Source organism: Trichoplusia ni, chromosome 1, assembly GCF_003590095.1.
Source record: "Trichoplusia ni isolate ovarian cell line Hi5 chromosome 1, tn1, whole genome shotgun sequence".
Taxonomy (NCBI): Eukaryota; Metazoa; Arthropoda; class Insecta; order Lepidoptera; family Noctuidae; genus Trichoplusia; species Trichoplusia ni.
Window position 1 is genome coordinate 11148909 of NC_039478.1, and position 17682 is coordinate 11166590.

Here is a 17682-nt window from a genome sequence, read left to right on the forward strand (position 1 = left end):
AGCATTTTTGTGATCCACGAATGCTTGAAAAAATAAATGATTTGTCGTGATGCAAAAGTGTCTGCTAAATTTAAGTAATATGTGTTATGCGGTAGTTATAACTCATTACGTGTATGTTTAGGTCGCGCGGCGCTGGAGGCGGTGCTGCGCGCCATCATGAAGTACGAGCAGCCGCTGGTGGCGCCGCCCGGCGACTACGCGGGGGACTTCTTCATGGACGTGGCCAGCGCGCTCGTGGGCGTCGGCCTCATCGTCAACAGCGAGGCCTCGCCCGGCGTGCTGCAGCTCGACAAGGTACTCGAGCGTGCCATTCTACTGGAGCGACATGCCCAACCAAACGTTGTGTGATCGCTAGGTCGATGATAAGTTTCTTAGTTCCCCAGTCTCGCTTTGCTTCAATGGACAGGCTGCCTAAACGATTTAACGATTATTTCTGTTACATAGTAACAAGAAAGATGTTAGTTTTAGAAATTTTGATGCGATAATTCTCTGAGCTATGATATTCACCTTATGTCTTATATTTTTTCAGGATTACAACAACATGTCGAAGTTCCTGAACAGGATACTGGGCATGCCGGTGGAGCTACAGAACAGATTGTTCAAGTACTTCACAGACACGCTCGCTGCTGTCATGGAGCAAGGTAACTAAACTCATTTGTACTCATGTGACTCATTCTTTGTGACTCATTTTTGATTGTAAAGTGTTGATTATTGTCTGGGGAGTCGATTCTGCTTAAATATTTTTCGCTACAAGTTACGCTGAAAAATTGACAGGGGCATTTAGTCACCTAGTGTCACCTAGAAAAGCTAGGTAAGAGGAGCTATTGTGACATGAGCTGTCGTTGCAGCGAAGCGCGGCGGCCGCTTCGACCTGGGCATCCTGGACCTGGGCAGCTGCGGCGAGCGCGTGCGGCGCGTGCGCTGCGTGCGCTTCGTGCGGCGCCACGCCACCGGCCGCGCGCCCGTCGAGCTGCACACCGTGCACTCCGAGGTACGGCGGGCTCACGGGCTCCGAGCCGTGCAGTGCGGGGTGAATCTGACCTGCAAAAAGTGCTACTTCATAGCCTAATTTGAATAGATAACTTTTGATTTCATTTGGATGTTTACCAAATAATTTGTATCAGCTGACAATAATTGTGTGTTGTTACGTAAAAAATTTGGAGAATTACTACCATTGTGTAAATATTGTGTTCTAGTAGTAATCTTAAGATTTTTAAGGTGTTCCACCGAATCATGCTTACGAACTTTAACAACAGCGTTTGTGTCGTAACAAAACTAAATTCACGTATCAGAAACATTTTATGTGTAATATAAGCATTATGCTGTAATGAAACTGTATCTTTGATAATCCAGCGAGGCATGGACTGGTCCGAGGCCCTAGAGAAGTGGTCTGAGTTGACGGGCCCCAAGGAAGGGTTCTACATCTCGCAGCACGCGCGCAACAACAAGTTCACGGCCGTACTGTGTGTGGCCGCGCATACTAGCAACAAGAAGGAGAAGGTCACTAAGAAGGATATCATGTTCCAGATTTACAGGTACATAATTATCTGTTATAGAATATAGTTAAAGAAACAAGTGTTGCTGGAGTATGTAGCAGAGGTGTTTACTTATTTTTTTATTTGAAACTAGTTGTTTTTCGTGGTTTCATCTGTATATTGTTTTGAGTTTTTTCTTTGTCACAATTTTTATATATTTTCACGAATATTTGAAGACTATAATGAGCTAAATTGGTTTAGCCATTCTTGAGTTTTAGCCAGACTAACGAACAGCCATTCATTTTTATATAAAAAATAACGATACGAATTACAATATAGGAAATGAAAACATGTCGAACCCTATAGAGAGTAATGATGTATTGCCATTTGAAATGAATGAATTGTCGGTGTGGTCAGGCCGAACACGGGCCTGCAGCTGCGGCTGGAGTCGCTGGCGGAGCTGGAGCGCAAGTACAAGCGCGCGGGCTCGGGCGAGGCGGAGGCGTGGTGGCGCGCGCAGTACGCGGCGTCCGTGCGCGTGTGCTCGCACCGCTACTGGCGCGCCGCCTGCCGCGCGCCCGACTGCGAGGTGGGGCTGCGCGTGCGCACGCACCACGTGCTGGCCGGCTCCGTGCTGGCCGTGTGGGCGCGCGTGGAGCAGGTGCTGCAGGCGCGCGCCGCCACGCACAAGATGCAGGTCGTGCGCATCAAGCCCGACGACGGACTCAAGATCGTCGGTACGGACACCGACCTAAACTATTACTAACACTCTAACCAATTGTAACAATAAATAGATATAACATGTTTATGGTAACTTCTGTTAAGATGATTCATTATGAAATGATGCAACGATTTACATCCGAATCTATCGAGCAGTTCCGATGAATACACTTGAATAAACGATTGAAACATTTAATCAATTTGAAAAATCATACATGTTTATATTTATTTAAAATGCATAACAAATTGAATTACTACTGCTATCCAACTTAAATAATAACTAAAATTCTATTCATAAAATTTTCGAATAAACCATTTTCATTAAACATCATTACTTTCGCCAGGTACCCTGATCCCAAAGAACTGCGTGGAGCCGCTGAAGGAGGCGCTGTCCTCCGACGCGGTGTCAGTCAGCGAGCAGAACTTCGAGCAGGCGGACGCGCTCAAGTGAAGCCGCACATAGTTCCTCTCTCTGTTACTACACCCTACTGCTCCCGCGGCCGGGGGCGACGACTGATTAGAACACCCTTTGAGTGATTGATAACGCACTTCGAATAGAACTGAAGAACCTTCTACACTGTACCAGAACGTTCGAGTCTACAATTGTTTCGCTTTAACTGATACGTAAAGGCCTAATTCTCTATCCACCCCCCCCGGGCCTAACAGTTCTCTACGTGTCAAGAGTCACAAACACTACTAGGTTAGGACATCGTCTGACAATACTTGATTTATTATTACCGCGGTATAATTAAGTTGAAGTATTACATATCGTTAGGTCAATTCGCAGTTGAGACACAGTTCAACATGATATTATTAGGCAAGTTAGCGAGCACTCAAAGGGGCGCGGGTTTCGTGACCGGCGCGACGGTAAGATGGCGTGCGTGACGTCACGGCTACGGCAGACGTGCGGACATATGTCCTATATATCTTGTGTTCATATCTTTATTTAATCGGAACTTATGCCTTCTTGCCTTGTAACAACGGCTTTAATAATGAGATTTTCAGTAATTAGTTTGGAGCGGTTTAGCATAAATGTATTCCTTTTGTATAGTAAGAGCAAAATGACACGAGGAGAGTTGCGCGCACGCATGTCGCACGCGGTGACGTCACGACACAAGTTTAGTGAGAATGATCTACATGCAGACGTGCATAAGATTTACTTTAAGTACTTTACGTATTTTTACTTATTAATACATTATGACCGTGATCGCCTCAAGCCCTGGGCGATTCATATTATTATGATTTTTTTTATCTTTCATTACATGACCAAGTCAATATCACGGTACATTCTTGTATACGAATTAACTGGAATTTTAGTTTTTTGTACAAATATTCTAGTGTTTTATTTAATTGTTCGATGTTAGTTGTCTTTTCTTGTTTCTTTTCGTTTCTTACCGACTGTCGCAGACAATCTAAAGATGTAATATAGTTTTTAATATAAATACTTGTATGTCTATCGGATGTTAGCATACTATTGTATCGAATGCACGTGCAATATTGTATACTATGTTCCCACCATTCTTTCAAAATGTCAAAATAAGCGCTGAAAGGCGCGAAAAAAAAAGTTGAATGTAGGCAGATATGTTTCTTACGGTGATCATCGATTGTAATCGATTTGCTAGTCTGTAACTTGTCTAGAATTCGACACAGCGCGGTTGCCTAGCAACAGTAACATTCCCACGATAACAACCCCATTAATTTTTCATATTCTGCAGATTGACAAAAAGCTTTAGACGCTCGCTCGCGACGCGCTCTGTCGAATTGTATAAAAGTATTACAATATCTCTAAATCAAATTACTCATCGATATTCTGTACCTAGATGTTACTTTCTCAATTTATTTGTATGGCTTATTATTAATGTTTCGATTAGAGGTGTCAAAACAATGTTCTAAGTGTAAAGATAAACTTGAATTACTTGGAGAGTGATAAACTCGGAATGCATGCATCATTGTGTTTCACCAATCACTGTATTAACTAATTGACTGTGTACTGCATTGAACAGTGATGAAAAACGGCAATGGATACTACCGAGTTTAATATTCTCTCAGACTTACATTTAAGCGGATATTAATATAAAGGACACGTGAATTTAATAGTTGCTGTCATGCAACCTTAGGTTTGTATAAAGGGTAATATAGAATGTTTCAAGGCCAAACAACTTGTGTCCGGCAAGGGTCCCCAGGCGCAGCCCTAGGGAACAAGGACACAGTCAACAACAACCTGGCTTCAATATATGTTTGAGTTCAACGATCTTTTGGTCACTTTAACAGAGTTAGCTAAATATTTATTTATTATTTTTAACATGTAATTTTACAATCAATTTAAAAACTAAAGCAGTAGATAACATAACTAAATGATTTATTTACTATATCATTGCTGATTACGCCTAACGAAAGGTGAATACAATATCTGCTTGTTTCATGATGGCTACTGCTTTTGCCAGTTCCTGCAGTTATAATTTTATTGTAACTCTTCGCTTCCATTTTAGCAATAAGAGAATTTTAAATTGTTTGTAATAAATTTGTCTGTAGACGGATAATAAATTTAATAATAATAATTTCTAATTTACATGGAAAAAATCTTCTGGTTTTCATGAGGCAACCAAAGTTGATTTGTCAAAGCCAGGTAACCTCGAAAATGTTACAGTAATTGTTCTAGTGTTAATTTGCATTTTAGTCCGGGTCTAGATATACAGACTCGATAGTGTCTGACGTAGCTTTAGTTTTGTTGTATTTAATTTGTATGAGGAAGTTGGTTGAAGGATCTGTTTCGTACTTGAACATACATTGAATGGTGTCTCTAAATCTCGTCTACATTTCTTAATGTGTAAAAAATTAAAGACAAAAAATAAATGTGTATATAATTTAAATTACTTGTTTTTTATTCCTCCCGTCCCACTAAGCATGATACGAAATTAATTTAAAATCTACACTAAGACTAGCTTTTTCTAGTCAAGAAAAACGGTAATAATAAAAAGAACTTCACCTTTCTTGTCGGAAACTTCTCTTTCATCTCCTGTTTATCGTATTTAAGCTATCATCAAAACACTATAGACACATCTAAATATTTTTACAATTAACAAAAAGATTGTCAATTACGTTATCACGTTTTATTTGCATCGGCATATTTTAAAAATTCCCGCCAGCCGCCATATTACAGACGTTTAGTTTTATCTCTGTACTTTGAGCACCGTTGGTCACAACCAAAGCTTGTTGGTGCGTTTCGTCGCATCACCTGATTTGACATGACGTTTGACATTTTCTTATGTCATTTTCAGGAATGAAAATGGTCGGTTTGCTCAACATTGTTTTCATTTAGATTCTGATTAGAAAATTCATTAGTGTGTTACGAAGATGACAGAAAAGGAAATTTCAGTTGAAGAGCTCGAGGAGACGGTGAGTCAAGTGTTTTGTAAATGATCAAGTTTTTGTAGGAAGGTACAGTTATTGGCGGAATAGGAATATAGGTCATAGAGCCGCATCTCCACTATAAATAATAAACTGCAGGATTATACAGCTGTTTCGTCGTGCTCAGCGTTCCGCTTTTGTATGGTAATCCAAGGAATCTCGCTCATAACTCACGGCGAACACACCGTTTATATCCGCCGACATTTTTACCGTAAACACTTTGTTTACACGTCCTCGTTCGATGAAATTAAATATTTACATAATTTTGTATGAAGAAGCGCTAGCTCTAGTACTTTAATTGTAGTACATTATCATGTATTCAAGATAATTATTCCATCAATGAGCAGTTCATACATTATAATTGTTTTATTCGATAATTGGCTGGGTATAAATACTTGAGTCATGAAGCAGTAACGCCTTGCATTATTCGGGTGCTGAGTGAGTCATGCTGTTGATAAGGTAAAGTACAGCACAGACATAACACATCCTAGCAAGTATTTTATTGTTGAATACAAGTTCATGTGCTATTATCAAAAATATGTGTCATCAAATTCTTTGAAATGTTTTTACTATTGATGGCACATTTATAAATAATAAGAATTTTTCTGATTTAACAACTAATTTTATCAATTATTTACCTGTTATATGACTAGAAGATTGATACATGCACATAAATTTTTGATACTTATTACATTATTAGTATTACTTGTGTGAGCATTATAATTCATACAACTATTTGGACACTTAATATTGTAAGCTCATATCTAGATATTAATTTGCAATGATTTGTATTAGTACTGATTGCACTCTGGGTGTTGGCCAGGTCAAGCGCACAGATGAGCAGTTAGACATGATGGAGTGGAAGATGGACCATGTGGAGAAGGAGCTGGTGCAGCCCATCAACACCCAGGACATGTGCATCATGCATCTCCTCAAGTCCGTGTCAGAGGTGAGAGTGGAGACCAGATATTAATTATATAGTGTAGTAGAATAGAGAGAAATACTCTAGAGCTACACTCAAAATCAAAAGTCATTTATTCAAATTAGGCTACTAAGTACCACTTTTTGAGGGTCAGATTGCATTGGACAGCACCCAGTTTTTCCCACCCTTCACCGCTTCCTAAGTGCTTTTGCACACACTGAGTGGAAAGATGCGTACTTAACAATTGTGCGACTTTGCCAGTATCAAGTGGTATGTAATGATAAATAGACATATCACTTAGCTAGGTGTGGTTCTTGAGTATAACCTTATGGCATTATCGACTTAAGGACATATGAAGTATGTCCCATTTTCCGGTGCCCATGTCCCTCAATATAAAAGTCCAACATTGGTTAGTGTTGGACTACATTAGTGACAATTTTTCTGGAAGGTACTGTTGTTGCTGCAAAGCTTGCTATGGGCACATCAAAGGGAACTATAATAGCACAATTTCATTCATTTTGATAACACCCTGTTTGTGCTTGACCTTACTTTAGCTGGGAAAAATACTTCAATTCAAGTTCTTTTTAATTCCTCTCTGAAATAGTATAATGTAAGTGTCAATAAAAAACAGGACACATGGACTTCGCCTGTTAATTTTATAGTCTGAATATAAAACTAGTTTTTATTATCCCCAAATGCAAAATCCAATTATGTTTATTGCAGACACTGTAACTTAGTGCTTTTAACAAAAAGTAGTATTATTCAAAATGGCCGCTTCTCACGAGTATTTGCATAATGTCAAGTTCATTGCTAATGGACGGTAAGATGCTCTACTCCCGACGCGCGACGTCTCAGCTTACAATTAACATAATATTGTAAATAGAGCCACTTTTAGACATAGCTGAGGTGGAAAACTTGTGTCATAATTCTAATTGATAAATGTGACGCATGTTTCTTCTTGAGGATGCTTTAATTAACTAATATAGAAAACATTTAAATAATTATTTTCGCAAAAGGAGGAATATTACCTCGAATAATTACAAGATACTTTGACTGTAAAGTCACACATTATTTAAATATTTATAGAGCTGAATTAACTACGTATTAATGGGGATACATTTAAAACAGTGCAAAGATATTAACTTAATTTCGGTGGGAAAAACTATATCCATTTATATAAAATATCGAACGACTTTTGTTAATATATTAAGTCCAGTATTTTGTGTACTGTTTGAAATATTTCGAGTGTTATCTATTCCCGTGTACAAAGAGCCAGGTACACTGATATCTATGTATAAATATAACATTTGTTTTTCAGCCGATGCGTAATGTCGCGGACAGGTCAGATTACTGATTATACCGTCATGTTGCTTAGGGCCTGTTGGTTTTCAATTGCCTAAAAATTTTATATAAGTCTGATACTTATCAATCAATTGCTTTAATTACTAATTTAGCTAAAAAAACTCCGATATATTTATTCTGGAGGTTTCTGCATAAAAATTTACTATAAGTAACTAACAGAGTGTATTTATTAGAGAAAAGCAGTTTCGCATGAAAAAAAATCGCTATCTGTTTTACAAAAAGCTTTGATGAGTTTTTTTGACAAAAGATCTAAGCTACAAATGTAATCGAAAAAAAAAAACCAAACATTCTGAAAACCAACAAGTCAGAACTCCATGCTTCTCGATATCTAGCTGGCGGCCGGGCTCGCAGTGGTACCGAGTCGTAGCCCGGCGCAAAGCCTCAGAGGTCGGGGCCGCTTACGGCTTGACGCGTCCAACACCGCTCGGCGATACGATACGCGTCCGATTAGATGCTGCACATCGACATTGCATACTGACACTCAAATAAATGAACTTCGGACGATTTCATTCACAGGAACATGTGATAATTTGAGCGACATTATTGTAGTATATAGTTATTATCGTTACCAACGCAAACAAAGCGTCTATCAAAGTTATATGTACTCTCTTAATTATTCCAAGAAACAGCTGACAAATGGTGGAGGAAAACATCGGGAGGAAATCTAGTTCCCAATATTGGAGTCTGAAATTGCCAACCCGCAGTAAGCTAGCGGGGTGATATTTCCGAAGTTTTGCCTTAGACTTAATTAAAAGAAAGCACTATTTACTAAAAGCTTCTTAAAGTTCTCCGACTGTTTGTGTAGTATGCAGTGACGATGCGCTCGTAAGTGTAACAATAGATGGTATCCATGTATGTTTGTCGACTGTCCAGCTTTCTCTATATTATGTTACTTTCCTCTCTCCGTTACTTCTCGCCATCAACCCACAGGATACTTCAACATATGGGCCACCATATCCATGTCATTAGCTGTTTCCTTTACCTCTTGAATGTAATTGACGCAGCCAATTAATAAAACGCATAATTTTCAAAAGATTTCATCATCTGAAGTCCTGCATGGAAAGTTAATGTTTTGATATTTTTGGCTATGTCAATTAAATAGAACCAGTATGTCAACTCCGACTAACAAATAAAAAATGAACTTTTAACCAACTGTAAAACGCAAACAATTATATTGCACTTGGTACGAATGTTAAGTTGCTCTATTTTACCATCGAATTTCTTAAGTTGCGTCTTTTTGATGCCTAAATGGAGCTAACTGTACAAATATAGTTTGAGATGAAGTGGTGTATAGTGTGTGCGCAAGTTCAAGTCACCTGAGGTGTGTGAGCGGCAGAACGAAAGTACAGCAAAGACAATCAACAACGTTCATGTACGTTTGTGAATGTGCTGCCATTCTCCGTCTCGCCGCTCACATACCTCTGCAGGTGTCCAGCACTTGCGCGCCCGCTACAGTTAGCCGGAGCTGACGCGTGCGTGTTCCCCTGTAACCGCGGCTGCCGGCAGGTGCGCTCGGACTACCAGCAGCTGCGGCGCGAGCTGGTGGAGGTGCAGGCCCTGCAGCGCGAGCTGTCCTCGCGGCTGCGCTCGCAGCTGCGGCTGGTGCACGGCAAGTTCGCGCGTCTGCGCCAGCGCCTCGCCGCCGCCTCCCCACCCCGCTGAGGGACACCCCTCAACACTCTCCAAATTCTTAGTGACTTCACCCTAACACTTTGGGTTGGACTTCAAATTTAACAGACTTATTTCAATTGTCAACGAAGCTGAAAGGCCCTGAAGGATGACATGGACTGCAAATGAGTTCACAATCTTTGAGTTGCGTAATTTCATGAGGTTAGAGTCAATTGGAAGACCTCAAATCTTATGTAACTAGTTAAATTGTAAAAATATTATAGAAATGCCCGACTGTGGGATGTATTGTTATAATTGAATTGTAATTACGTTTTCGATGTTGAGATTTGTGTTTTTATATTGTATTTTTAAACAGCTTGACAGCTGAGTTTTGATGTGGTCTATTTTTAATGTTAAATTAACCGGGCCTAAGGAAAAAATGACAAAGTTGAATTAATCTGAGTGCAATAATTATAGTTACAGTCTTATGACTTTTTGAGGTGGACTGACTGATTGTTAGGAGTAGTCGCAGATGAGGCTCAGACAACCTTCATAAAAAAGCCTATTTGAAGAGTTCAAAATTACTTATCCACAAAATGTGTTGCAGCTATTACGATAACATTTTGTTTTAAAGGGTACGAAATAACAAGATTAAAGGTCATAAGATATAACCGTATTTAAAAAACGTGATCTCTGGCTAATTGGATATTACTATAAATTTCAAAATGTCCTCTTACAGCGACTGTCCCTAACTTACAAAATCATCAGTCGACTTTAAACTCTATTATATTCTAAAACCGAAACGCTTATCACTCAAACTAGTTAGAAAATAACTTAATATTAAAACATAAGGTACGTTACTAGATTTTCGCGGTTTGTATACATTATACAATTTAGAATAACGTGTCTTAACCGCGGACGTAATAAACGATTTAAATCATTTCTCCGAAAGTTTCGAGTAAAATTTAATTGGAGGGTAGTGACAGAAATGCACACGACTTAGCGTCACGGAACTATCATCATTCAGCCCGTTTACACTCGAAACGTCCAGAAAATGGCGAATATAATAATTCATTTATACTTTGGACTACGATTGAATAATAAAATGTCTCTTCGATTAAGACTCATTGTAATTAATTGTATAATGTATAATCCAAATGTCCCAATCATCAGAGAATTCTCGTAACTTTATGAAATAGAAGAGGTTTGTCTCGATTATAGTTGATAACTATTTTAGTGCCCTATAGGTGATAGAGGTATCGTAACTGTGTGCCAATGTTACTCTAGAATACTCCAGATGTACGTAAACACGTTTGTCACGTTAAATTCATACTGATCTCACATGGGGTTGTGGCGACTTGGTAGCTTTTATATACAAAGTGTTGCCATTATTCAACTTTTTTTTGTATGGTTATTAATTATTAATCTGTTAAATGCGTAAACTTATATGGTTATTTTGTGTTTATTTATGTCTTAAAAACGTAAAAGTCTGTATTCTATTATTAAGCAATCAAAAATCATAATGTTAAAGTTTTAGATCACACGTGATGATTTTAAAATCGTTTTGTAAATCGAAGTTTTGATATTTAACTGTGATTCTTTAAAGCTTTTGTTGGAAGCATAATAATATTAAATTTAGAAAGCACCGCGTGCTTTATAAATCTAGTACTACGAACGGCTTAAAGTTGTAAAACTTTGTATGAAAGTCAGTCAGGTCGTCACGCCTCACCACACTAGTCCATACACTATAGCTACTGGTAGTCTCCGTAGTGAATGTTTTGTACGTAGTAAGTCGGTGCTAAAGGATACGGTAGACAGCTGGGAGGTGACAGGAGGCACAACTAAAGGAAAAGGGAGGGGAAGTCTTTGACTATTGTAGTCCACTTTATGATAGAGAATTATGTCATTTGTAAGTTTTTGAGAATCTTTTATACCTATCGAATATTCTTTGGAAAGATGTTAGATTAGTTAGATCCTGTTTTATGAAGTGGCTTTAGACTTCGTTTTATGAAAGAGATGGTAGTATTTTCTCGTATAGTCTCTTTCTTTTACAGAAACAAGCCTTCAGTCTAAAACTTCATAATATTTGTTACAGATCTTGAGTTTTGATATTTTTCAAATGTTGTTTTTGTCACTGGCTTGACCATATCAATCGCGTGATTTGAAAGTAAGGTTTGGGATGAAGTTTTTGGTCCAAAGCACTGTCTTAGATGGCAACACTTGACCTTCGAATTAAATTTAAAGGTCGATTCCAAGGGCGCCGCTGGAACGAATTTAAACGTGTGCTAAACGAATAATGATAATAAATTGTAGTTCAAATATTAGTGGAATTTGGTTTTTAGTACTTTTATTTAACTTTTAATGCTTTTTTAGCTCATTTTGACTGGAGATGGCATTTTTAGTTTGTTTTATAGCTAGCCTTAATCAATTGTATGCAAAGTCCCCATTTAGTCCGCATGCGTTATGCATTTCTAAATAACAGTTAAAATGCCATCCTAAGTCTTATACTTTTAGAACATCATTCATCTATTTCAAATTTTGAAAAAAATAATACAATTGTATTTTTTTCTAGTTTACATATGCATGTTTTTTTTGTATTCCTAATGTGTTCAGTTTGGGTCAGACTAATCTTTTATAAAACCCTTTAAAAAAGTAGAGTCAGCATATCCAGTAAAATCGATAACTAAAAATACACCTACCTAGACAGTATAACACTAATTTATTGAATCTACTCAGAATTTAAAGTAATGATATGATCTCGTATCTGCATTTATCAAAGCAGATTATGCTGGCTCTACCAACGAAGGCTTCACAAACGTAAGCTCCATCTGACACAAAATGAATGCAGAGAACATATGTACGTTAGGGTCGTCGCATACTCACCGGCCACAACTACAAAACGCCGCGACAGACATATTTCGTGTCGTTTTATACTTTTTATAGGGACTTGCTGCACAAGGTTGAAGCTAGTGGTCGTACACGCTGCAAGTTATTATTATTATTTATTTATCTTCATTTCACATAGATAAGTATGTTTTAAGTCCCACAAAAACTTTGCAATGGTTTGACTGTGGGTCAAAGAGTCTCTAAAACATACAATCAAATGAACTCATAATTAACTTACACTTATACATATAAAACTTAAAACATTTCTAAATGGTATTTCACTGCTCGCTACGCTTTTGGCAGCCGACCCCAACATAGTTGGGAAAAGGCTAGGCCGATGATGATGCTCGCTTCGATTTTCTATATAATCTGCGTGCAAGGTACAGGAAATATGCCAGTAGCGGCGTTTTGTGGTTGTGACCGGTGACCCGTGTGTAAGAGCCCTTAGAACTCCGCAGTCCGCACTGGTTCGGAGTGAAACACATTAACATAATTACAAGTTGATGGATGCATACGTTAGACTGAGCATTATGCATGCTAGTGTGTTGGCGTGAGATCTTTTCGTATAATGTATTTCATGAGGTTGCAGGAGATTTGGAAATTTATTTGTATATTGCATGATTGACGCTATATTTTTATGGTATTTTAAAGTATTCAATTATGTTTTTTTTCAACCCTTAAAAAGTTATCGTTTGTTTATTTTATATCTTTATTTATGAAGTTCCAGTCATTGAACGCCATTTTTAAATAAATAAGACTGTTAACGTAACGCGCGTTATTCTCAAATGTTTAGTAGTTAATACGTCAGCAATATTCACGATTTTAGATATTGTCGCACATATCAAGCACTTGCATGTTTTATTATAACACATGTTTATAGTTCGTAGTTAGGTAGGGGCTGGGGGAAACTTACACGAATGCTTAAACGACACTGAGACCCATTTAAGTGGTATCCTGGGTCCGTTGTTTATAATTTTGATTTATATATAGATGGACTCTGGCTCTTCCTTAGCGTCGTTTAAGTATGCTGTGGTGGAGTCAATCGATCGAATACTGAAACGAATCAGATATGAATCAACCTTAAGACTGCTGTTTTTGTTATTATAGGTGGAAAGGAATAACAAAACTACATATAATACCATGCAACATTTAATCCATGGATTTTAACTTAGAAACTACGACTCCTGGTTAAACGTATCACTCACTTTACCGAGTAAGCTAACGAGGTCATTGACCAAGAGTTCAAGTTTCTCCATTGTATCGTTTCACGTCTTAAGGACGTTAGTTGGTAAAGCGATTGACGCATTGACCCAGGACTCGCAGGTTCGAGTTCTATCTGAGGTTAAAAAAATTCCATTGCATTATTTATATTTATTGCAAATATCACGCTGTTGGCTTATTAAATAATAAAGAGGGCAACAAAAAATCATATAGTTTTACGATTCAGTATTCGTTGGATATTGATTTTGAAAGTTTTACCGCGGCCTCTGGTGAGAACAAATAGTTCAAAGAATTTCATTTGTTAAGAAATTAAATTCTTTGAAAGTGTTAAGTCGTGTCGCGTGGAGATGAAGAGGTGAGAGCTTTTTAGACCTGGCTATATATTATTTACATACTTTTCGAAAAAGGATAAGTAAACGAAAATAGATTTGCGTACTTTAGTTCGTGTATAAAATCATACCAGATCATTTTTAGATGGCTCTAAAATTCTAATATGTTATTGATACATAAATTCACGATTGTTTATATTAAATTAGTACCTAATATAAATCTAAAGCTCTCATCTTATGACACAGCTCACGAAAACTTAGTCAGAATCCTAGTTGTAGAGTAAGGAAAATACATGTCTGAAACTATGTAAGTAAGGTCTAAATTACCGTGTATACCTGATTTGTGTAGACTAGGTTAGCTATAGAATCGATATGGTTTTGATATGGTTTTACACAAGGTGACGGATACAGGTTGGATGTAACTGCCGATGTTGACAGATCGAACTGACATTTCAATGACAGTTCTGGCTGCCTCAGCTTTGCCTAGTACACAGACTTATTTGAGAAAAAAAGTAATTGTTTTTTAAAAAAGATTCCTGCTGCTAGCTAATTTATTTTTACTTATTCCTCTCTACATGTAAGCACAATGTTGCCCCTATTTTGACAGAATCATCACGTTTTATTTATCTATTTTTTACTTTTTAAGAATAAAGAACGAAATGTGGAAAATGTGCACCTGTACTAATTAAATATTTCTGTGATAGTCCATTGTTTGGTTTGGGGAATTACCTAGTAAAACCAGCAAATTTGTTAAAGAAGAGTTACCTATCAATGGATTCATAATTTATAATATAAAACTGAATATATCTACTTTAGCTTCACAAAAAAGAAACGAATTTTTAAATAAAACAAAATAAAAAAAATATAATTATCATGTTAGACGTCGGCAGTTACGTAAACTAACCACCGTCTGTCCTCGCACCCTTGAAAAGGTTTGCTAAATCAGTACGAAGTAATTATGAGAGAGTTTAGTGTGAGTTCGTAATTAGTTGTTGATTAGAAAAGTAAAACTAGCGTTGATGTTATGAACTAGAATGTGACTTCTAGTGGAGGGACGCGCATTTATTATGTAAAGTGTTCGGCTCGGAAGTAACTCGGCTGGGATACGTTTTGGGAAGCTTGTTGTCCTGAATAGGGAGTTTTGTAGTACAAAGGCTCTATTTTGTACGACTAGGCGACTTAATCATGCCAATCTAGCTGTTAATATTTATTACCGGTAAAACTCAGAAAGTATGACCACTATTTTTACCAAAGGGTATCATGTTGTCTTGGTATCTGGGTAGGTGAGTGGCAGGTAGACGCTTCGCAGTAAAGCGCTGTACGAAAGTGAATCCGTTGATATTGTAAGCTGACCCCAACATAGTTGGCAGAAGGCTAGGCGGTTTAAATATGAGGGTCTACTAAAAATCTTGATATTTTACATAATAAATGAACAGCCCCCGCAGGTTGCATGTTTCGTTATTTTAGTCATTATTTATTAGGACATATACAGTTACTTAATGTTTAGTCGATGCTGCACAGATAGGATAGCTAGCGCGGCTCGTGTAGGACAGAATCTCGGTTATTATAACTTTCGTGAGGCTAATTCATAATTATATATTTAATATCGTTTTACTCACGCGTTTTATCTGGATAGCCCGACTAGTTCCAGTTTGACTCACGACCCCACCGGCTCAACTCATGATTGGTCCGGTTTGGTCTGAAACTAGTTGGCAATCCTGATAAATACGCGTGAGTGAACCATTGTTAAACAAATAATGATGAATCTCAGTTATTTTCGACTCGTACTGTTAGGCACGTCCATACGTTATTAGCACTTAACATGTTATTCCTACTGATCGCGTTGTGATTATCTATAGCGCTAAGTTATTTTCCGGTTGTAATATTGTAAAGGACTGTAGAGGGCGCTGTTGTCTGCCACTTTAACTTTTACTGTCTCGACAATGAGATTGGTCAGAATTTACATCTTAGAACTGCGGCTACAATTTCAAGGAATGAAGTTCATCACGTTTATTTTTCGACCGATAACAAATTGATATAATAAGCGTATTTATTACTGAACGAAAATCTTTTGTCCGTGAAAGCTTTTAAATGATGGAGTTTATTCAGAGTGGCAGTCGGCAGTGAATTCTCTAGTCTCACAAAAATAGCGAATAAATTACAATATCTTTAGTTATGTAAGTAATTCTGTATAATTCCTAAACAATGCACAATGTCTCGATTAGTTTACTTGTAACAAATTTAGGATAACCATGTTTATATCTTCGAGATTCTTGTTATTAATGGCTATGCATGTGACGACTTGTTTTCAAATCGATGAAGAATTGACCAACGTTGATCTTTGGCATATGATGAGTCCAAAGCTGCGTATCAACAAACAACAAGCACGTTAAATTGTGGGTTCCGACTGTTGTTTATACATCTTTGACAGTCGTTACATCTAAAACTAGAAAATCTGACAGCCAGTCTTACTAAGGGGTATCATGTTGCCCAGGTAACTGGGTTCAGGAGTTCAGATACACAGTCGCTCCTTGTTCTTCCGGTTCGATTGGAATCTGACCCAAAGTCGCACCATCTTCATCTTAATCCGGTGAGACAAAATACAAACCTCATTGACTTCGGGTACGTACAATCCCATCTAGTCTAGGCCTACGCACTGTTGCCGTGGTTACGAAAATTATCATTAGTGACACAGCTGGTAAACAAGTCGTCGCATGCCTAGCCGTTATCGCTCGTTAAGCTATCTCCTTCGATACCTGTACCTCACGGTCCTGAAGTTGATGTCCAATGTATGACAATATTGATGTGCACACTATTCCTATCTAATGTAGTTACTTTTTATATCTCGCTAACGACCTGTAGGTTTTGGAGATGCGATCGTTTTTGTAAGAGATTGTTTTGTTAATTTATCATATATAATTTTATGTATTTTTTGTTATCTAAATGTGATTTTTTTTTAATTATCTTACGATAATAATTAATTTATTCATTACACTTTTGTTAATTCTAGATATACTTAAAATCCCTTGATTCTCTGATTTTTAGACCGGAAAATTCAGATTTATTTATTATGAAAAAAATATATAAAAAAATTATGCCTGATCAAAAAACAATCGCGTCTCCATGACCTGAAGGCAAGCGAATTATTATAGACATAATGTGATCGATATATTTTGGTCGATACCTTGTGTTGTCTGCGCGGACACTAGTACTGACTTGTTTCTCGATATATTTTCTATTCACTTAGTACGTTCTAACCGTTATAATGTATTTAAATACCCAATTTCGAATTTGTTTACAAATAAAGAATATTTTATGGTTATCTTGCGTGTTATTTATAACTGTCCTACTCTCTGTTACACTAATTTATGGTAATTCTTTTTTTTTGGAGTTCAGTATTTTAGCTCACACACCGGGCCCTCTAGGCATGTGACAATTCTGAAATCGTTAACCTTAATGAAAGAAAACACTCGAATTTGCGATAATGACATTTTATTTGGATAGGTCAATGCTCATGGACACTCGCCTCCTCGTGGGAGAAAGCGGGTAGTGTCAGTCTAAACCTGAACCACTGTGCAACGTTTCCGCATTCGGTCGGAGAATGGCAAAAAAAACATGATTACGAGACTTGTCCGTGTGACGTTGACCTGTCTTCTCTAAACATTCAAGCGTTTTCAATTGACTTGAATTGTAGAAATGTCATTTTACTAGAGGGGCAGTGGATTATGTCATAAGTTAAAACACAATTTCA

General features: G+C 37.5%; 2 protein-coding genes across 3 annotated transcripts in view; both read left to right on the top strand.

Annotated features, from left to right (window-relative positions):
- LOC113494396 (protein strawberry notch) overlaps positions 1 to 5065 on the top strand; it is a 30701-nt gene extending 25636 nt beyond the window's left edge. For both annotated transcript variants that reach the window (XM_026872717.1, XM_026872724.1), the window contains 6 exons: positions 122 to 294; positions 530 to 641; positions 849 to 991; positions 1354 to 1535; positions 1893 to 2212; positions 2540 to 5065. In XM_026872717.1, coding sequence (XP_026728518.1) covers positions 122 to 294; positions 530 to 641; positions 849 to 991; positions 1354 to 1535; positions 1893 to 2212; positions 2540 to 2646 — 1037 coding nt within the window. In that variant the 3' untranslated portion in view covers positions 2647 to 5065. The remainder of the gene's footprint in view (positions 1 to 121; positions 295 to 529; positions 642 to 848; positions 992 to 1353; positions 1536 to 1892; positions 2213 to 2539) is intronic.
- A 308-nt stretch (positions 5066 to 5373) lies between these two features.
- Positions 5374 to 11825, top strand: LOC113494455. Its single transcript, XM_026872796.1, has 3 exons — positions 5374 to 5591; positions 6427 to 6552; positions 9394 to 11825. The coding sequence occupies exons 1-3, from the start codon at positions 5550 to 5552 to the stop codon at positions 9547 to 9549; spliced, it is 324 nt and encodes a 107-aa protein (XP_026728597.1). The 5' UTR covers positions 5374 to 5549; the 3' UTR covers positions 9550 to 11825.
- Positions 11826 to 17682: the final 5857 nt, after the last annotated feature.

Coding starts and splice junctions, on each gene's coding strand:
- LOC113494455 (XM_026872796.1), top strand. CDS start 5,550: ATGACAGAAAAGGAAATTTCAGTTGAAGAGCTCGAGGAGACG. Junction 5,592..6,426: donor TTGAAGAGCTCGAGGAGACG/GTGAGTCAAGTG, acceptor GGTGTTGGCCAG/GTCAAGCGCACAGATGAGCA. Junction 6,553..9,393: donor TCCTCAAGTCCGTGTCAGAG/GTGAGAGTGGAG, acceptor GGCTGCCGGCAG/GTGCGCTCGGACTACCAGCA.